The sequence below is a fragment of the Bos grunniens genome, chromosome 15, assembly GCF_055505025.1.
Source record: "Bos grunniens cultivar Pamir isolate PY7600 chromosome 15, Bosgru_T2T1.0, whole genome shotgun sequence".
NCBI classification, from domain to species: domain Eukaryota; kingdom Metazoa; phylum Chordata; class Mammalia; order Artiodactyla; family Bovidae; genus Bos; species Bos grunniens.
The window spans coordinates 7,151,995-7,174,889 of record NC_141179.1 but is presented as its reverse complement, the minus strand read 5'-3'; the positions used below and the strand labels follow the sequence as shown (position 1 = coordinate 7,174,889).

At 38.4% G+C, this 22,895-nt stretch overlaps 1 protein-coding gene across 7 annotated transcripts in view; it reads left to right on the top strand.

Moving 5' to 3' along the window:
• CFAP300 (cilia and flagella associated protein 300) overlaps positions 1-22,895 on the top strand; it is a 29,296-nt gene that overhangs the window by 3,222 nt on the left and 3,179 nt on the right. For 3 of the 7 annotated variants that reach the window (XM_086338893.1, XM_086338894.1, XM_086338895.1), the window contains exons 3-5: positions 10,446-10,521; positions 13,188-13,354; positions 16,941-17,113. In XM_086338893.1, coding sequence (XP_086195019.1) covers positions 10,446-10,521; positions 13,188-13,354; positions 16,941-17,113 — 416 coding nt within the window. The remainder of the gene's footprint in view (positions 1-10,445; positions 10,522-13,187; positions 13,355-16,940; positions 17,114-22,895) is intronic. The other 4 variants (XM_086338897.1, XM_086338899.1, XM_086338896.1 and 1 more) reach the window with 2 other exon arrangements.

The window sequence follows — 22,895 nt, the reverse complement described above, 5'->3', positions numbered from 1 at the left end:
TTTACAACAATCTGGTAGATTTGGTGTTTTGGCCCCCACTTTAGGCAATGGCACCCCACTCCAGTACTCTTACCTGGAAAATCCCATGGACAGAGGAGCCTGGTGGGCTGCAGTCCATGGGGTCGCTAAGAGTCAGACATGACTGAGCCACTTCAGTCTCACTTTTCACTTGCATGCATTGGAGAAGGAAAAGGCAACCCACTCCAGTGTTCTTGCCTGGAGAATCCCAGGGAAGGGGGAGGCTAGTGGGCTGCCGTCTACGGGGTCGCACAGAGTCAGACACAACTGAAGCGACTTAGCAGCAGCAGCTTACAGATGAGGAAACTGAAACTCAGAATGGCTAAATAATTTGTGCAAGCTTGCCCAGCAAATAGCAAAGCCTAGACCTTTTGGCTCCAACTTCCATGTCATTTTGACTACAAAACGCATAACTGAGCAAAGAGTGCTGCTTAAAGTAGGATTCCAGATTTTGAATTTTCCCTTAAAATTTAGAGACAAATTAGGTTTCAAAAATTTGTCAGGTAGTAAGTGGATGGAAAGAAGGAAATATTCATCCAGCAAATATTTCTTTAGTTCCTTAGTCTGTACAGATGAGCAGGACACAAAGAGGGAAACAGACCAAAAAGTGCATTGTAGAATGAGAAGCTGTATAATATAAAATGCACAAGGTACTGCGGTGGCACAAAAGAGAAAGTGGTCATTTTTGACTGAGGTGGTTAAAGGATGGTTTAAAAAGGTTTTTAATCCAAGGATTAAAAAGGTTAAAAAAGTTAACCTTAAAAAAGGTTAAAAGAGTGCCCTTCCAAAAGACAGGGCACTTGAACTCTGGCCTGAAAGATGAATAGGAATTTGTCAGGTAGGCAGAGTGGGGTATTGTTAAACACGTGGGTAGGACAATACTTTTTAAAACTTCCTGTGCCATGCAAAGGAGTTTGGTCTTTATGTAGCTGAAGATCTGCTGAAATGTTTTCAGCAAAACAGTAAAATTTAAAGTAATGAGATCACCTGGCAGAAGTATAGGGGGTGGATTGTTAGAACTGAGTCTGGAAACAGACTAAATTGGAAACTTATCTTCCAGACCATATATGGTGGTGCCCTGAATTAAGACAGAAGCACTGAGATTGCCTGAAGAGATGTTTATGAGACAGGTAGTACTCAAGGACTGATAGATAACTGACAGGCAAAGGATGAAATGGAGGATGACCGAGTTTTTTATTTGGTTGACTAGAGTGGAAGATTTAAATGTATAGAAAATGGAAAAGAATAAATAACGAAAATGATTTCAGTTTCAGGCACCCTAAATTTGAGGTGTATCCAAGTGGCAGTATCCTAGATAGTTGAATATAAGATCTCACTGAGTCTCAAGAGAGCTCTGTGCTTAGAATATAATGCTGGCATTCTCACCATGGATTAGAGATGACAGGAACCCTCCAAATTTACTGCAAGGGAGCTCCTCAGTTGACAGAGCTTCCTGAAGGTCTGCACATAGCTTCTGCTTATATCTCATGACCAGACTCTGCATATATCTCAGGATCACTTGCCACAGAGATTGCTAGGAATCGTAGACGTTTAGCTGAGCACATTGCTGTTTCAAATAAAATTGAGATTCCTTAAGGAAGGAGAGATACGATATTGGATCAGAAATCAGCAGTCTGCCAGATACATGACTGAGTCAGACATCTACTTATATTTCAAATGTGTGTCATCTAACAAACATACATTTAAACTGTTGTTATACCAAATGTTAATTTAGAAATATGTTTCTACTCTCACATTTTTAGTCCAGCTCTTACATCCATACGTGACTACTGGAAAAACCTTAGCTTTGACTAAATGGACCTTTGTTGGCAAAGTAATGTCTTTGCTTTTTAATATGCTGTGTAGGTTGGTCATAACTTTTCTTCCAAGAACCAAGCGTCTTTTAATTGCATGGCAGTAGTCACCATCTGCAGTGATTTTGGAGCCCCCCAAAATAAAGTCTGTCACTGTTTCCACTGTTTCCCCATCTATTTGCCATGAAGTGATGGGACCAGATGCCATGATCTTAGTTTTCTCATGATGTACTCTGCATATAAGTTAAATAAGCAGGGTGACAATATACAGCCTTGATGTACTCCTTTCCTGATTTGAAACCAGTCTGTTGTTCCATGTCCAGTTCTAACTGTTGCTTCCTGACCTGCATACAGATTTCTCAAGAGGCAGGTCAGGTGGTCTGGTATTCTCATCTCTTTCAGAATTTTCCAGTTTGTTGTGATCCACACAGTCAAAGGCATTGGTGTAGTGAATGAAGCATATGTTTTTCTGGAACTCTCTTGCTTTTTCCATAATCCAGCGGATGTTGGCAATTTGATCTCTGGTTCCTCTGACTTTTCTAAATCCAGCTTGAACATCTGGAAGTTCACGGTTCACGTACTGTTAAAGCCTGGCTTGGAGAATTTTGAGCATTACTTTCCTACTGTGTGAGATGAGTGGAATTGTGCAGTAGTTTGAGCATTCTTTGGCATTGCCTTGTTTGGGATTGGAATGAAAACTGACTTTTTCAGGTCCTGTGGCCACTGCTGAGTTTTCCAAATTTGCTGGCATATTGAGTGCAGCACTTGCACAGCATCATCTTTTAGGATTTGAAATAGCTCAACTGGAATTCTATCACCTCCACTAGCTTTGTTTGTAGCAATGCTTCCTAAAGCCCACTTGACTTTGCATTCCAAAATGTCTGGCTCTAGGTGAGTGATCATACCTTCATGATTATCTGGGTCATGAAGACCTTTTTTGTATAGATCTTCTGTGTATTCTTGCCACTTCTTCTTAATATCGTCTGCTTCTGGTAGGTCCATATCATTTCTGTCCTTTATTGAGCCCACCTTTGCATGAAATGTTCCCTTGATGTCTAATTTTCTTGAGGAGAACTCTAGTCTTTCCCATTTTATTGTTTTCCTCTATTTCTTTACATTGATCACTGAGGAAGCCTTTCTTATCTCTCCTTGCTATTCTTTGGAACTCTACATTCAAATGGGTATATCTTTCCTTTTTTCCTTTGCCTTTCACTTCTCTTCTTTTCACAGAAGAGTAAGGCTTCCTCCGACAACCATTTTGCCTTTTTGTATTTCTTTTTCTTGGGGATGGTCTTGATCCCTTCCTCCTGTACAGTGTCACAAACCTCCGTCATAGTTCTTCAGGCACTCTGTCTATCAGATCTAATCCCTTGAATCTATTTTTCACTTCCACTGTATAATCATAAGGGATTTGATTTAGGTCATACCTGAATGGTCTAGTGGTTTTCCCTACTTTTTTCATTTTAAGTCTGAATTTGGCAATAAGGAGTTCATGATCTGAGCCACAGTCAACTCTCGGTCTTGTTTTTGCTGACTGTATAGAGCTTCTGCATGTTTGGCTGCAAAGAATATAATCAATCTGATTTTGGTGTTGACCATCTGGTGATGTCCATGTGTAGAGTCTTCTCTTGTGTTGATGGAAGAAGGTGTTTGCTATGACCAGTACGTTCTTTTGGCAAAACTCTATTAGCCTTTGCCCTGCTTCATTCTTCACTCCAAGGCCAAATTTGCCTGTTACTCCACGTTTCTCTTGACATCCTACTTTTGCAGTCCAGTCCCCTAAATGAAAAGGACATCTTTGGGTGTTAGTTAGGTCTTGTAGGTCTTGTAGGTGTTAGAGGGTCTTGTAGGTCTTCGTAGAACCGTTCAACTTCAGCTTCAGCATTACTGGTTGAGGCATAGACTTGGATTACTGTGATATTGAATGGTTTGCCTGGGAAATGAACAGAGGTCATTCTGTCGTTTTTGAGATTGCATCCAAGTACTGCATTTCAGACTCTTGTTGACTATGATGGCTACTACATTTCTTCTAAGGGATTCTTGCCCACAGTAGTAGATATAATGGTCATCTGAGTTAAATTTCCCCATTCCAGTTCATTTTAGTTCACTAATTCCTAAAATGTCGATGTTCTCTCTTGCCATCTCCTGTTTAACCACTTCCCATTTGCCTTGGTTCATGGATCTAACCTTGCAGGTTCCTATGCAATATTGCTCTTTACAGCATCAAACTTTACTTCTATCACCAGTCATATCCACAACTGGGTGTTATTTTTGCTTTGGCTCCATCCTTTCCTTCTTTCTAGAGGTATTTCTTCACTCTTCTCCAGTAGCATATTGGATACCTACCAACCTGGGGAGTTTATCTTTCAGTATCCTATCTTTTTGCCTTTCATACTGTTCATGGTTCATTGCCTTTTCATACATGTTCATACTGTTTATATCAGTATCTTTGTTATCACTCCTAGTTGGGAATAAAAAATTCCAAAACATGTCAGCTTTCTTAAAGCTATCCGAGATTCAGAGAATCCCTAATGCCTCACTGGAAATTCTATAACAAACCCAAAATAACATTTGTACATATTAAGGCAGGCTGTTCTTGTGTTTTTTTAAGAAAATTCATTCTTCAGGTGTATAATTATGATTTCCATAACAACTATTGCTTTATTTGAGGGGCCTTTTGTTATTGTTGTTGTTCAGCTGCTCAGTCGTGTCCAACTCTGTGACCCCATGGACTGCAGCATGCCAGGCTTCCCTGTCCATCACCAACTCCTGGAGCTTGCTCAAACTCATGTTCATCGAGTTGGTGATACCATCCAACCATCTTGTCCTCTGTTGTTCCCCTTCTCCTCCTGCATTTATATCAGTATCTTTGTTATCACTGGGCCTTTTATGAAGACTTATTTCCATTGGCTCCAGGCCAATTCACCGCAGGCCACTTAACCTACTTCCATTCATAGTGACATTTAAAATGTAAATGGATTCCCCCCAGGTATAATTACTAAATCTGAATTAAATTTCCCCTTCTGCTGATTCTTTCAGAAGACTTCTAAAAAGCATTCAAAACCAGTATTAATTGGGATTGATTCCAGCTTACATGTCTTTTTAAAATGTGTGTTATATGAATTAAAATAGTTGCACAAACACTCCTTATTTGGCTTTTTAAAGTTATAAGGTAACTTCCTTTTTTCTGAGTAAGATTTTTTTTGTAGTTAGACATATATGATACCTGTAAGGTGTTTGTCTTTAATTTCCACCATTTGAATGTAAACACCATGGGACCAGGGACTTTGTCTTGCTTGGCATAATGTAGACATCATTCATGAGTACTTGCTGAATGTTGTACTAATCTTCACCCACATACCTGGTCCTCTCCACTGTTGTCTCTCATTAAATGACATTCATTCTGCGTGATTTTTCATGCAAAAATTTGGGGAGTCATCTTTGAGTCCTCCTTCTCCTATTGTCCCTTTCTTCTAAATATTCATGGACTCCATCCACTTCTCTCCCTCCCCACTTGCTATCATTTTGACATGTGAACATCAGACCTTCCTGGATGACAGCAGTACCGTCCCGTCTCTCTTAACCAGTCTCTTTACAGCCCCTCACTTCATTCTCCATACCACAGAAGGAATGAGCTTTTAAAAATATGACTCTAATCACATCTTTCCTTTGTTTAAATCTCTTCATTGTCTTCCAACTGTCCTTAGCTCAAAATACTGATCAATCTAGAGTAGTGTGAGATTAAGATAAAAAATTTTTGACTTTTGACCTCCAAAGTTCAGTTTAACTCCCCAACTTCATCAGACCCATTGGCCCCTCGACTCTGGTCACACTGAACCTTGTTACTTTTTTGGGGGGGGGGGCAGCACTGCTCGGCTAATGACTGGACTGCCAGAGAAGTCCCATGAACCTCATTATTTTTCTTCAATGGGATGTCCCCTCCATTCTCACCTTAAAGATTTTAAACTCGCCATTTTCTCCACCTTAAAAAGATAGTCTTTCCAGTGTCATGCTGGAACCAGCTCAGGATAGCTCAACTGCTAAATGTTCAGGAATCTTTGCTGGCTGTTAAACTGTTGGCAATTTGAAATCCACCCTGGAAATCATCAAATGCTACAAATCAGGGCTTTGTGGGGAGGAAGGGGTTTCAGTTATTAAGCATTTACCAGTATACCTTTTTTCCAGCTGACTCCTACTCAGCTTTTAGATCTGAACCTAAATGTTCTTTCTGCATTAACCTTTCATCCCACAGCTGTTAGAGTCTGTCTGCTTACTATATACTTCAATATTAGCACCCTGTATTTTTTCATAACATTCATGCTGCATTAATATCTTAACATCTCTCCTTTCAGTCTGTTGATTCTATGAGGGCGGGACTATGTCCATTTGATTTTGGGAATTAGGATACTTTCAGTTGAGTGTTAGGAGCAGGAGCCAGATATAGAAGAATAACTGGAAGACATAGAAGTGAAACAAGATAGACTCCTCTTTCAAGAAACTACTTAAGAAAATAGAGCAATAGCTTAAAGAAAGTGTCACAATAAGAGAAATGTTTATTGAAACAATCTGAACAGCAAAGAATAATTCACAGAGTCAACAATCTAATACCCCAATCTAATCCAACCCTCTCAACCCGTCTCTTCCCACAAGCCTCCAACTATCACTTCTTAGGTGACTATTGGCAACGGTTTGGTATATATTGTTCCATACTTTTCTTTATGTTTGTGTAAAGATTTTTGGTTTTTCCGTATATATTACTCTTAAACTACTCTTTTTACTCAAAATACTTAACAGCTTTCTTCCAAAGTCAAAACAGTAAATTGAGTAACTGCTAGATGCCAGGTCCTGGCAATATAACAGTGAATAAGAAAAACAAGCTTCTGGAGCTTACGTTCTATTCTGTTACTTTCTTTTCAATAACTGCATGCCATCTGGTGTAGATGTATTCAGCCGTTTTATTTTATTATTGTTCAGCCATTTTATTCAATCAATCTACTGATGGGCATTGAAATTTTCAGGTATTAACACTACAGATAATACTATTAAAAAATTCCGTGTACATAAATTTTACCTACTGATGGTTTAATTTTTGTATAACATACCCAAAAGTTGAATTTGTTGGGTCATAAGTTACATGTTTTTAATGTTAAAGATAATATCCAATTCTCCCTGGATATAAAGTTATAAAGATTCACACTTCTACCAGCAGTATGTAAGAGTGCATATTTTCTGGTACTCCTACCAAAAGTTACTAGTCTTTTTAAATCTTGCCAATATAGTGGGTAAAAATGATATCTTCTGGCTTTTGTTTTTATTTTTCTCACTGCTCTTAAAGTTGAGCATCTTTTCATAAGTTTGTTGGCTATTTGTATGTTTTTACATGGCTTTTTGTTATCTTTTGGCTGTGTTTAAATCGGGTTGTCAGTTTTTCTTATCATAAATGTTGGGCTTTTTTAAGCCAGTAGGGATATCAGTCTCCCTCTCTTTAAAATCATATTTGTTGCAAATATTTCTTACCAATCTGTTGTTTTTCTTTTATTGCTCATCCTGGGCATCATTATGTTTTCTGACTGCCCAATATTTTTTGAACATACATGTGATTTGGAGTAATTTTCACCCTTCATTTTTTAGGAAGTCCAAAGCAGAATCCAAAACTTTTGCTTTTTTTTTTTTTTTTTTTTTAGGTATAATTATCATGGGCTTCCCAGGTGGCTCAGTGGTAAAGAATCTGCCTCCCAAGGCAGGAGATTCAAGAGACATGCATTCGATCTGTGGGTCAGGAAGATCCCCTGGAGAAGGAAATAGCAACATGCTCCAGTATTCTTTGCTGGAAAAGTCCATGAACAGAGGAGCCTGGAGGGCTACAGTCCATGGGGTCACAAAAAGTCAGACACAACTGAGTGACTGATCGTGCATAACTGACATATGATACTAGTTTCAGGTGTATAATATACTGCAATTCACATACTGCAAAATGGTCACCGTAGTAAGGCTAATTATCTTTTGTCACCATGCAGAGTTACATTTCTTTTTTCTTGTGATGAGAACTTTTAAGATTTATTCACTTAGCAACTTTCAAATATGCAATACATTAATTATAGTCACTGTGCTATTCATTACATACCCTATAACTAACTTATCTTATAATGGGAAATTTGTACCTGTTGACCTTCACCCATTTCATCTACCTCGCAACCCTTCTCTGTGGCAACAACCAATGTGTTCTCTGTATCTGTTGGTTTGGTTTGTATTCACTCACTCAGTCGTGTCAGACTCTTTGTGCCCCTTTGGTCTGTAACCCACCAGGCTCCTCTGTCCATGGATATTCTAGGCAAGAACACTGGAGTGGGTTGCCATTTCCTCCTCTAGGGTATTTTCCTGACCTAGGGATTGAACCCCTGTCTCCTATGTCTCCTGCATTGCAGGCTGATTCTTTACCAATGAGCCATCTGGGAAGCTCACTTGCTTGGTTTGGTTTGTTCATTTATTCTGTTTTTTAGATTCCACATATAAGTGAAACCATAGAGTATTTGTCTTTCTCTGTCTGACTTATTACACTAATTTAGTGTAATAGCTTCAAGGTCCTTCTGCGTAGTCACAAATGGCAAGATTTCAATCTTTTTATGACTGATATTCCATCATATATATATATATATATATATAAAACACAGCTGCTTTATCCATCCATCCATATATGGACATGTAAGTTATTTAGGTTGTTTCCGTATCTTGATTCTCGGTAAATAATGCTCCAGTCAACATAGAGTGCATATAGTTTTTTGAATTAGAGCATTCATATTCTTTGAATAAATACTCAGAAGTAGAGTTGCTGGGTAATATGTTAATTCTACTTCTTGTGTTTTGAGGAACCTCCATACTGTTCTCCGTAATGGCTGCATCAATTCACATCCCCACCAGCAGTGCATGAGGATTCCCTTTTCTTCACATCTTTGCTAATGCTAGTTATTTCTTGTCTTACTGTTGATAGCATTTCCAATAGATGTGAAGTGATACCTCATTGTGGGTTGATTTGCATTTCCCTGATGATTAGTGTTGGGCATCTTTTCATGTCTTGTTTGGAAAAATGTCTATTCAGACTCTCTGCCCATTTTTTAAATCATATTTTTAGTTTTTTTGTTATTGAGTTATGAGTTTTAGTTATTTGAACTGAGTTCCTTATATAGTTTGGATTAACCCCTTATCAGGTGTATGACTTGCAAATATCTTCTCCCTTTCAGTGGGTTGCCTTTTCATTTTGTTGACGGTTTACTTCATTTTGTAATACTTGCCTATTTTTGCACTCAGTGCAAACCTAGGATCTAGTGTTACTAATGACTCATCAGTACAAAACCAGTTTTTCGAAAGTGAGCAACTGAGGGAGGTGGGAGGGGGGTTCAGGATGGGGAACACATGTACACCCGTGGTGGATTCATGTCAGTGTATGGCAAAACCGCTACAATATTGTAAAGTAATTAGCCTCCAATTAAAATAAATAAATTTACTACAAAAAAGAAAGTGAGCAACTTAAGGAAAGATTCTGTACACAGAACCCTAAGGGTTGGTGGCTGAGGCATCCAGCTTTCAGGCAGGGCAGTCCTGGCACAGCAGTGGCCTTGGTGAGGAAGGGATCATGATAGCATTTTTTAGTGCTTGGCGAGGCTGTAGCAAGGGAGACTGTTTCCTCATCAGGGCTGCTCTACATATGATTCTGTATTATTCCCAGTGCCTTAGCCTGATTCTCTATATCTCCTGAAAATTATGTGGACTGCCTGAGATACTTGTAATAAGTGTCTCTTCAGATCTTTTTGCCCAGAGTCAGCTGCTAGTGCCTAAAAATAAAACTCATGGCTACTTTTCCTTCTTTTGCTATACAGAAAGTTTTCATTTTTAAAAAGCAAAATCTGTCACTTCTCTGTGTAATGTGTGACAATTACATTTAGATTTAGATTTAGATTTAGTCTCTCAGTCAAGTCCAACTCTTTGTGACCACATGAACTGTGTAGCTTGCCAGGCTCCTCTGTCCATGGAATTCTCCAAGCAAGAATACTGGAGTAGGTAGCCATTCCTTTCTCCTGACACCAGGATCAAATCCTAGTGTCCTGCATTGCAGGCAGATTTTTTATTGTCTGAGCCACCAGGGAAGCCAATGGCTACCCACTCCAGTATTCTTGTTGGGAATATTCCATGGACAGACTATGGGTCACAAAGAGTTGGACATGACTAAGCAACTTTCACTTTCACTTTACTTTTTAGATTTGGGAGGTAGGGAGAGTGGGAGTAATGATTACTAAGTCAGTTAATTGAGAGAATGAGGTTAAAAGAAAACAAAATTTCCAAACATTATTTAACTTCCTACTTTTCACTATAAATCATAACTTTCTATTTATTAAGTTGCAAAGGTAGCTACTTGGACATTATTGTTAATACTGTTCTAAAGTGAAGGTAACAAAACTTCATTTCTTTATGACACATTAATTACTTAGATATTTTACCAATTAAAGATTACCCTTCCTCAACTTAAATAAGATTCTACTATAGTTATTTTAGAAGTTAATTCTTATTCTTGTGGATAATAATGTAACTAACTTTGTTCCCCTCAAATTTGTATTTTAGGCCTTTTTCAAAGATCCAAATGTTATTCCCAATTTGAAATTACTTTCAGAATCTTCTGGAGAGTGGCTTACATTAGGTAAACAAAATTTATTTTCATCTCTTCATATTACTATTTTACTATTATAACAAAATTTCATTTCAGGAATTTTCAATATTAAAATACAAATTATGAATAGTGACTCACATTTGTTAACATCAAGGTCAAGATAATTGTCTGTGCCAGGCCTGCCATACGTCTTCCCTGCAAGGGTCCACTATACATATCCTGGCCTAGCACATAAGAGCAGTTTTTCTCTCTTTACATTCATTTGGAAAGTATTTATTGTGCACCATCCATGGACTCTGACAGATGCAGGGAATGAGAAATAAGAGAAATTAGAATAAGAGAAAACCTGTACTCAAAGAACTCATTGATATGTTTGAAAATACATGCAGTAATATATCGCTGGTATATCCCATAGCAATGGGAGCAAAAGGAGGGGAGTGGTCAATTCCACCCAAGGGAAGAGGGTCAGGTAAGAGTCCACTAACACGAGGGTGCTTGGGTGAAATCTTATTTGAGGCGGCCCATGGCTGCAAGCAAAGAGAAGAAGGACTGAGAAGGCAATTCAGAGATCATCAGGGCCACCCCTCAGTTTCAGTGACACACTCCCTCAGAGGGAGAAACACAGGGCCACCCCCCATCCAGTAGGTCTGGCAGGCAGAGCATTGGACCAGAGAGGATTACTCTTGAGGCTTCAAGTCTAATGAAATTTGCCTTGTCAAGTTTTAGACTGGCTTGGGACCATCACCTCTTTCTTCTTCGCTATTTCTCCCTTTTGGACTACAAATGTCTGTCCTATGCCTGTCTCACCATTGTATTCTGGAAGCCTGTAACGTCTCATCTCACAGGTTCATAGCTGGAGCGGAATTTTACCTCAGGACAAATTATACCTCGAGTCTCATCCATATCTGATTTAGATGATATTTAGATGGCACTTTGGACTTTAAACTTTTTGGTTGATGCCGGAATGAATTGAGACTTTTGAGGTTGTCGGGATAAAATAAATTTGGGAGGGGGACAAGGGCAGAAGTCTATGGACTGAATTGTGTCCCTTCAAACTTCATATGTTGAGGTCCTCCTAACCCACCATGACCTCATTACTTTCTCCAAAGGCTCCATCTCAAAGTACCATCACTTTTGGGGACAGGGTTTTAACATTATGAGTTTTGGAGGGACACAATTCAGTCCATAGCAAATGCTATTTCTGTGTCTCAGACTAAGTGGTTTGAATTTAATTACATTCTCTCACCATCCATACCCTCCTGCCACTCCCCACATCAGATCCAGGGTAGGTTTATTAAAGTGGCAAGTTGCCCAGTATCAGTCCTTCATCCTCTGGCCACCAACTCATGCTCAAAGATTGTTTGGTTTTATACTGCTCTTGTTCTTTGGTTTTCCAATATTGCTCAGACCTACTTTATCACTTTCCAGGATCTTCTTTTCACTTTAATCCCCCAGAGAATTTTGCCTCTGAAACAAAAGGAGCTTTTCTTAGCAGCATAGCTTTTGAAATAACTGAGGTAAACCCAGTTTTTTACCATCTGAGCCACCGGGGAAGCCTTGTGTCCATGGGGTCACAAAGAGTCAGACACAGCTGAATGACTCACACACAAGTTCTTGGCTCCAGACAGTCTTCTTTCCTCCACACTAGCCCAGCTCAGGATCAGAACGAGAGCAATAGTGCCTAGCCAGGACTCTGGGTGGACAAGAGGGAGGAATTGCAAATAATCACCAATATTACTCTTCTCAAGCTCAAACTGCTTCTCAGATCAGAGATCCAGCAAAAGTATTGGGGAGAGGACATACTACGTCTCTCTGCAGTCTTCCTAGAACTTTGCACAAGGAGAGCCCCATCCCTTTATATCTGAGTGAGTGCGTGTTTATATGTAGGTGCGCAAAAGAGAGAAACTGACTGAGTGATTCACTGAGGCAATAATAAAAATATTCACCTTAATCTTTATATCTTTCTATCACTTAATAGAACCTCTACTAACAGAAAATACATTCCTGAAAGACACATTCTGGAAATGTCAGGGAGGGACTGCAGGTTTGGAAGGGGGAAGAACTAGAGCTGAAAGAGAAAAATAGAATACCAGATTAGAACAAAAGATTTCAAATTTCTCTAATTCCATACTTGTAATAACTTGAGTAGGACCTGGTTCAAAATTTACCTTGGCTTGGAGAAAACTTTTTTTGTAATAAACAATGTCAGTGACATCAGAGGAGGAAATTTTTTAACGGAGAGAAATATTTTCAAAACACCCTCAATGACTTTAGAAACACACTTGTTACATTAATTAAAATTTTTGTATTATGAATTATAAAGCATTAAACATAATACAAATCCAAAATCATATGAAGCAATTTCTATGTTTTTACAGGTAGTTCTGATATCATTCATTAAAAGTGTTCTAAGAACCTCCTACTACTCAATAAATGTATTTCATTTTCAAGTACTGATATTTTCTAATTTACATATTCTTCATCTAGGCCTGAAATGGTGAAATTTTGTTATAAATTTTAATAATTAATAAAAATAACCTGCAAAATAAGAATTTAATAAAACCCCTAAACTAATATGTCTTTTAAATATATCAAAACATATGTCATTTTTTGTTAATTCTTAGAATCTCTGCATAGTGATATTTATTTTGGAAGTAATTGAGAATACTACATTAATTTTATATCTCTTTATTCAGGAACTGAAGTGAAAAAAATTGAAGCTATAAACGTTCCTTGCACACAGCTTTCAATGTCATTTTTTAATCGGTTATATGATGAAGCTATTGTACGAGACAATGGATATATTGTTAAATGTCTAGATTCTTTTTGTGATCCCTTCCTTATTTCTGATGAGTTACGAAAAGTAAGTACAGAATTTAAAATTTTCACGATACAATTTCATCTCAGGAAATGCTTAATGTCAAAAACTTGTGCCTGCCTAAAACCCATAAAATACCTCTTATCAATGAATAATGATCAGTAATAATCATTGCACGTAGGTGTCTTATTGAATGGCACTTTTCTTATCAACTTGTTCATTTGTATATTTCATTAGTTCTCAGTGGGGTTTTACTGATATCTAACGGGTAGAGACCAGGGATGATGTTAAACATCAAACAATGCACAGGACAGTCCCCAAAACAAAGTTATCTGGCCCATAATGTCAGTAAACCCTGAGCTCAAGAAACACTGACCTATTAAATTGATGACTATTTTTCTTTCAAATTTTCCATTAACATATGAAATGAGTATTTAAAAACATCCCTGGAGTGAAATAATCTGTCAATCTCATTGCTGAGATCAAAAAGCTATTTGATTAACCAAGCTAATTTTTGTTTTAATGAGAGGTGTACTAAACTTGACATCAGAAGACATGGATTATTCACCTAATTCCTGATTTATTTATAAGAGAATAATAACCTTAGGCAAGTCATTCTGTATCTTGAGCCTCAAGGTCTTATCTATACACTATGGAAATTAAAATGCCCATTCTACTCTCTTCCTAAAATTGTTGAGAAAGTGAGTTGAGAAAGCATTTTATGAAATCCTGTTGAAATGAATTATTATTATTTAAAGGTGGTAAAAATTTAGGGCTATCAAATAGATGTAGGTTCCAATTCAGGCTGTGCCACTTAATCCTGGTCATATTTAACCTCTCTAAGCTTCAGTTTCTTATATGAAATCAGAATAATGTAAGAATTTTGTTAGATAATGCATTTAAAATGCTTTGTACAATGCCCAGCACTTAGTAATCTTTCAATAATATTAACTACTACTACTAATTACTATTATTATTACTCTACATTAAGAGAGATGTACAAATCTAATATATTACAAATCCAGATAAAAATGAACTAGGGAAACCACTCGTATACCATTCTGGACACAGAAAGCTTATCTGAAGGAGACCAGAGGGCATCCCACCAGTCTGTATATTGATCTTCACTAGAACAGTACCTAAAAGAACTCTCACTCCTATGCCCTCACCTCTATAGAGAGAGCCTCAGCAATGGACTTTTTAAAAGGGTTTAGTTTTCAACAGAATACTCTGCAAAACCACCTTTTGCTGCCTGTTTTATTTATTGCGGTGAATAGCGCCTCTATTCAGGAAGTATTGGGGCTCCATGTTTTTTGCTGCTTGCCTCTATGTTTTGCTCTTGTGTTCTTTGCCATTCTGTGGCAACAGAGAAGGCTTTATTTAACTTTGTTGCTTTCTGGCTAAAAAAATATATATAAATGCTGCTGCTGCTAAGTTGCTTCAGTCGTGTCTGACTCTGCGCGACCCCATAGATGGCAGCCCACCAGGCTCCCCTGTCCCTGGGATTCTCCAGGCAATAACACTGGAGTGGGTTGCCATTTCCTTCTCCAATGCATGAAAGTGAAGTCACTCAGTCATGTCCGACTCTTAGTGACCCCATGGACTGCAGCCTACCAGGTTCCTCCGTCCATGAGATTTTCCAGGCAAGAGTACTGGAGTCGGGTGCCAAAATAGCTTCTAGCTTTAGCCTGAACTGGAAAGGTCCCTCCCACTGTGTAGCAATACAGATTCTGTAGGCCAGCTCTCAGGTAAGAACTGATCATAGTATCCTTCCTGACTGGGGCTCAGAAGTTGGACTCATTAACTATCGCATATCTACTCTTGGAGGGCTACACAGCTGAACAGATCTGTATGTGAACAGGGAGATCAGACATAAAGCATTATTGTTTTAACATTCACTACAAAATTTTTCTATTGCAATCTTTTAATTGCACAGCCTAATCAGTTCAGTATATGAGAGTCCTTGTGTTAGAAATGTATGAACTGTTCTTTAAGGGCCAGAACTTTAAGCAGCTGCAAACCTGGGTTTCAGTATCACAACATTTCCTTATCGAGAGGGAGGAAGAGACGGAGGGGAGAAGTGCAAGTGTTACATGTGGCACACAGAATAATAAACTGTGGCCCACTTCCTCTCAACTATCTTTTTTTATTATTATTAATATTATTTTTTTTATAGCTGTGCTGCATCTTCGTTGCGGGGTGGGCTTTTCTCTACTTGCAGCAAGCAGGGGCTACTCTCTGGGTGCAGTATGTAGGCTTTCTCTTGTGGTGGAACGCGGGTTCTAGGCTGTGTGGGCCTCAGTATTTGCAGCAGCTAGTTGTGGTTGTGGCTCCTGGGCTCTAGAACGCAGACTCAGTAGATGTGGCGCATGGGCTTAGTTGCTCTGCAGCATGTGAGACCATCCCAGACCAGGGATCAAATTCGTGTCTCCTGCATTGGCAGGTGGATTCTTCACCACTGAGCCATCGGGGAAGCCCTCACCTATCTTTTACTCTATATACTTTGGCTTTCATCAAGTCATTATAAGTAAATTATATACAGACAGTACCATAAAGTTTATTACTTTTAAATGCCTCTTTATGTAATGACCTTGAAGTGATTTTCATTTGAGATTAAGGTAAATAAAATGATTAAGTTTAATCAATTTTCCTAATAAAAATGTGCTTCTTACTGCTAGACTGTGATTGTTATATGACTCATGTGTCCCTCCTTTACCTGTATGGCAGTATTAAGTGTTACACACAATTTTTATAGCTTTTCTCCATCTAGAGTTCCTTCTGTGTATTTTTTTTCTCTTCCCAATTTATGTCTTGGTTACATTCTTTTGTTTCTTATTATTTTTATCTTAGTGTATCTATATTTTATTGTTAGCTTAGTTCACATTCTTTTTTTCAAGTAAGTGGTGTATAAGCAATTCAATAAAAAGGAATATATTTTGTAGTATACATTCATCACCTGTTTGTGTCCACTGCAGTCAACAAATTAAGCAACTGTCTGTAATTCACAATGGTGTAAGAAAATCCTCCACATCAGAGCTAGCCAAACTGTTTTCCGAAAGAGGTAGCAAGGGCTCAAGGAGCAAGAGTCCATGTAAGTTGGTGATGTGTAAGGTGATATTATTAGAGGAGAGCAGGAAAAAAAGAGAGAGGTGATTATGAGGCTCCAGCTACCAGAATAGTTCAAAATGGAGTAACTGCAGGCATAAGGAAAGTAGTAATCCAAACACCATGAGAGGGCTTAGAAAATGAACAATTTTGTTTAGTTTCTTGGTAGAAGCAAAGATTATGATGGAGAAGTTTCTCCGTTTATTTATACTCCCATTGTTTCCAAATGAGATTCACAGTGACTCAAGACGAAAATTGCAGTAGCACGAAAGTACTAAAGATTAAACTAGAACAAAGCAACAGAAGAGAAGGCTTGTATTTAGATTTATTCCTTTCACTGAGTGTTATTACCTAATGGAGGGAAAATAAGCACAGGTCTTACAGATCTTCTTCTCCATGGCCTCGGGATTGGTTCTTAAAATAGTTCTAAAATCACTTTTAAACATATAAATTGAAACTTTTGAAAGCATAAAAATTAGAACCTCGAATTATGTTACATTAAGATCAATTTTATCATCTTATATAGGTTTTGCTAGTGGAAGACTCAGAAAAATATGAAGTATTCAGCCAACCAGAGAGAGAAGAGTTCCTGTTTTGTCTTTTCAAACATCTTTGCCTTGGTGGAGCCCTTTGTCAATATGAAGATGTAATTAATCCATATCTGGAAACAACAAAGCTTATCTATAAGGATCTAGTGAGGTAATGTTGCTGTGTTACAACATGTAAATCTCTGAAGAGCAGAGGAAATTGTTTACCTCTGGTGAGATTACCCAGCCTCCATTTGTGGATCTATTAATAACCAAAGTGAACAAAAATAGCACTTCTCTGGCTCTCTCCTCAGAGCCTCCTTCTTCACTTCCAAACTAGAACATTTCATCTCCCTGACCCTGTTTTGGTCCTCAGTTCTGTCTTCTGCCTCTTGACCTTTCCTCAGCCAGGCCTGTCACTCACTCTATCCCTTACTGGCAACTGCTGTCTTCCAGGTCTCCCTTTTCCCCCCAGGCCTCCTTTTAAATCTCAAGGAGACGTGAGATCCCTCAGGATGTTTGAATTTGCTTGACTATTACTAATAAATAATAGTAAAAAAATTACCTTTGTTCTAAGGAAGGGGGAAGAATTTCACCAAGGTGTTTATCTTTTCAAAATTAATCCTAATTTTGTTTTTGGTATTGGACTAGGGCTTTTTTTCTTTTTGAAGATCACGTGAGGATAAGAACTTTGATTTATTTTAATTTGAGTGAACATTCTATGGTTGGGTTTTTCAATGATGAAGATATTGGATCATGTTAATAGGCAAACAGGATAGGAAAAAGTAAAAGCAAAGGTTCCCAGAGTTTGTTTACAGATTTTTACTTTAATAGGCAAACAGTAGAACTAGCTTCCTATTAGACTCTTACTACTTGACTATCCTCAACACCTTGATTCTCATACCATTACACGTGTCATACAGCTGAACAACAAACTGCATGCTTCAGTTACTCTCCTGAGTTTATTTCTGATACAGTTTTAAAAACAAAAATATTTCTATAATCTGTTTCTGATTTTTATGAAACAGTTATTGTGTCAATTCATAAAGATTATTAGAAGAGAAATTACAGAAACAATTTCAGAAGCAAGATGCACATACCTACATCAAACATATTCTTATCGTTTGCAGTCCATGAAAATTTAGACGACTTCTAGCACTCCCACTAGATACTCCTCAGCATACCCCAGACACACACACGCCACAGTGTGCTGTCCCTCACCAGCCACAGGAACCTGTGGAATTCCTCACTGCCATGTGCCGTGGAGGAAGAGGTTCTGTTAGAGATACTTGAAACAACTTCAGAACCTAAACATCACAGAAACTACAGTTTTTTCCCACATTCTCTTGCCTGAATTCTTGTGATTCTCTTCTGTGTTTGAGGGTGCTAAGAAATGTATGACTCAGAGTTATGGTCACTCATAAAATGAGTAGCCAAAATTCATGACATCGTATACAAAGAATAGGAACTGTATCCATGGACTCACTTGATTAGGCCACCAGCAAGTGTTAATATTGGGCACGGAACCCTGGCAGGCACTGAGGAGTCATCAGGAGGCACTCAGGAGTGCAAGAGGCATCATCAGGTGGTCTCTGACCTCAAGGAAATTACAAGTTAACATAGGAAATAATAATAAAGTAATTGCTTAAAATATTTTATAAGTATTTTTTATATAATCCAATGTTCAGTTATGTATAGGCAAATGTTTATAGCTCTTTATACTGTAATAAAAACCTCAGAATTTCAAAAGAAGACATTGTCAGTGTGGGTACAAGTGGTCAAGAATTTCTTGATGGAATGGAGTCCACAAGGGCCAGCAAAGAGGAGGGCAGTCTGTTCCCAATTCAGGGGCGATGCACCCCAAGTCTGTTGTTCTAGGGTGACTGAGAAGACTAGCCAGTTAGAGCATTACTTTTCTTTGAGAACTATTAAATATTTCTCTCAATGATCCAAGTTTAAGCATGCTTATGAGTTTCTTTGGTGAATGAGGAAAAGACGTCTTCTCAACGCAACTTCAGTAGAAAATTATGATGAGAATAAACATCTTGGTTAAGATAAAGATATAGTGTGGTTCAACATAGCCGTTATCAAGGGATATAGAAGAGAGAAAGCACAGGTGGAACTTGAAGTATCGTCAGTAATTTCTCAGAATTCTGAGCCACATATCTAGTCGTGTCATTTGTACAAGTTTAACCAAGAATATTTTTTTCTGTTCCTTTACTTGAAATTTGGGTGTTTTTACCTGCTTTAGAAAAATATCTGCTCTCTTTCTAATTATACATGCAGTGGCTACCTTACAGTATCTAACCTGCCCTTGCAGGTAAACATTGTTACTATGTAATTTTAGCAAAGAAGTTGATCCCATATGTTTGTATCAGTAGATATTGGGGGCACATTACAGAGCCTGATTTTAGAGGTCTCTAGCTCATGGCAACCCACTCCAGTACTCTTGCCTGGAAAATCCCATGGATGGAGGAGTCTGGTAGGCTGCAGTCCATGGGGTCGCACAGAGTCGGACACGACTGAAGCGACTTTGCAGCAGCAGCAGCAGCTCAAACAAAAGGATAAAAACATTCTTAAGGTATTTTATCCCTCATCCATAATTATTAATATAAATCCTATAATAGACATCTTAAATGTTTTAGGAAATGCCTTATTTTCAAGGATTATGGCTTCTTTAAATCACATAGGCAATACTTTAGAATCATTTTATCAGACTAAATGATCAATTGTTTCATTACATTTCGAAAATGTCTTAGAAATAATTCTATACGCACTAACAGTGCCTCTGTCTTTACTATTTTAGACATTAAACACACTCTTGTCAGATTTTTTGGAGAGGTTCCCCAAACTATATATCTCCCGCAGATTTATGATTTGAACTGGTTTAAGAGAAGGCAATGGCACTCCACGCAATACTCTTTCCTGGAAAATCCCATGGACAGAGGAGCCTGGGGGGCTGCACTCCATGGGGTCGCTAAGAGTCAGACACGACTGACCGACTTCACTTTCACTTTTCACTTTCATGCATTGGAGAAGGAAATGGCAACCCACTCCAGTGTTCTTGCCTGGAGAATCCCAGGGACGGGGGAGCCTGGTGGACTGCCATCTATGGGGTCTCATAGAGTCGGACACGACTGAAGCGACTTAGCAGCAGCAGCAGCAGCTTAGATTATGGCCTTCTGATGCTTATTAAGCAATAGGATTATTGTTTCTTAAAATGAGCAGAGTTAGCTAGAATGGTCTGTACACCATGACGTTTAGAATCAATATGGGACAAATCCTTAGAAATTAGCACAAATGATATTGATAAGAAATCAGTCATATTATTTTATTTCTAAACCATTAATATAATCATACTGTTAACATCCAATTTTTTTTTTTTTTGGCTGTGCTATGAGGGTTGCAGGAGCTTAGTTCCCTAGCCAAGGATCCAACAAGGAGCCCTAGCAGTGAAAGCACCAATTTTTAACCACTGGATCATGAGGGAATTCCCTAATCATATTTTTTAAAAGAACTATGTGGAAATTATGTTCCAATATCCTTAAAAACCATGGTACCTGGAGAGTGACTTCAGTTCAGTCCAGTTGCTCAGTCAGATCTGACTGTTTGCAACCCCGTGGACTGCAGCACACCAGGCTTCCCTGTCACTCACCAACTCCTGGAGTGTACCCAAACCCATGTCCATCCAGTTGGTGATGCCATCCAACCATCTCATCCTCTGTTGTCCCCTTCTCCTCCCACCTTCAATCTTTCCCAGCATCAGGGTCTGTACAAATGAGTCAGTTCTTCACATCAGGTCACCAGAGTTTTAAGAGTTTCAGCTTCAACATCAGTCCTTCCAATGAACACCCAGGGCTGATCTCCTTTAGGATGGACTGGTTGGATCTCCTTGCAGTCCAAGGGACTCTCAAGAGTCTTCTCCAGCACCACACTTCAAAAGCATCAATTCTGTGCTCAGCTTTCTTTATAGTCCAACTCTCACATCCATACATGACCACTGGAAAAACCATAGCCTTGACTAGACAGACCTTTGTTGGCAAAGTAATGTCTCTGCTTTTTAATATGCTATCTAGGTTGGTCATAACTTTCCTTCCAAGGAGTAAGCATCTTTTAATTTCATGGCTGCAGTCACCATCTGCAGTGATTTTGGAGCTCCAAAAAAATAAAGTCTGACACTTTCCACTGTTTCCCCATCTATTTGCCATTAAGTGATGGGACCAGATGCCATGATTTTAGTTTTCTGAATGTTGAGCTTTAAGCCAACTTTTTCACTCTCTTTCACTTTCATCAAGAGGCTTTTGAGTTCCTCTTCACTTTCTGCCATAAGGGTGGTGTCATCTGCATATCTGAGGTTATTGATATTTCTCCCGGCAATCTTGATTCCAGCTTGTGTTTCTTCCAGTCCAGCGTTTCTCATGATGTACTCTGCATATAAGTTAAATAAATAGGGTGACAATATACAGCCTTGATGTACTCCTTTTCCTATTTGGAACCAGTCTGTTGTTCCATGTCCAGTTCTAACTGTTGCTTCCTGACCTGCATACAAATTTCTCAAGAGGCAGGTCAGGTGGTCTGGTATTCCCATCTCTTTCAGAATTTTCCACAGTTTATTGTGATCCACACAGTCAAAGGCTTTGGCATAGTCAAGAAAGCAGAAATAGATATTTTTCTGGAACTCTCTTGCTTTTTCTATGATCCAGCGGATGTTGGCAATTTGATCTCTGGTTCCTCTGCCTTTTCTAAAACCAGCTTGAACATCTGGCAGTTCACGGTTCACGTATTGCTGAAGGCTGGCTTGGAGAATTTTGAGCATTACTTTACTAGCGTGTGCGGTAGTTTGAGCATTCTTTGGCATTGGAATGAAAACTGACCTTTTCCAGTCCTGTGGCCACTGCTGAGTTTTCCAAATTTGCTGGCATATTGAGTGCAGTGCTTTCACAACATCATCTTTCAGGATTTGAAATAGGTCAACTGGAATTCCATCACCTCCACTAGCTTTGTTTGTAGTGATGCTTTCTAACGCCCACTTGACTTCACATTCCAGGATGTCTGGCTCTAGATGAGTGATCACACCATTGAGCTTTAAGCCAACTTTTTCACTCTCCTCTTTCACTTTTATCAAGAGGCTCTTTAGTTCTTCTTCACTTTCTGCCATAAGGGTGGTGTCATCTACATATCTGAGGTTATTGATATTTCCCCCAGCAATCTTGATCCCAGCTTGTGATTCATCCAGCCCAGCGTTTCTCATGATATACTCTGTATATAAGTTAAATAAGCAGAGTGACAATATACAACCTTGATGTACTCCTTTCCCGATTTGGAACCAGTTTTTGGAGAGTGACTTAGTGAGTGCTAAAAATCTGATACAATGCAATTGTTAGTAGAACACCCCAGGGCACAAATGAATATCACTTTACATTTCCTTTTCTTTTTTTCTTATGAGATATAAGACAGATAATACTGTAGTTTGCTTGATTTATAAAAAATCAGACAAATTGTCTTAGAGATATTTTAAAGTAACAGTAATACAGGATCAGAGGTAGTAAAGTGGAATAATATTTATATCTATTAAGAACCAACTTCTAATAATGTACCAATGCAGTTTCTTTATAAAAGTAAGACATCTATGGTACGTGTTTGTAGGTGTTAAGTGATTATATAGGTAGTATCAAATACTAAATTTTCCTCCGAGTTCATCTGATAAGCACAAACATTTACAAGGGTTCTTTTTTTTTTAGACTTTTCTAAACTAAGGAGTAATTTGCATACAGTAATCTCAACAAATCGTAGTACACATAAGCTCAGTGAATTTTTATATATGTTTATACCCAAATAACCACCTCCAGATCAAGATTTAAAATTAGATATAACTATAGATAGGTTCTGTATTTTAATCTGGGTGGTCATATAGGTATATATAAATGTTTTATATGTAGTGGTTATAGTCTTCC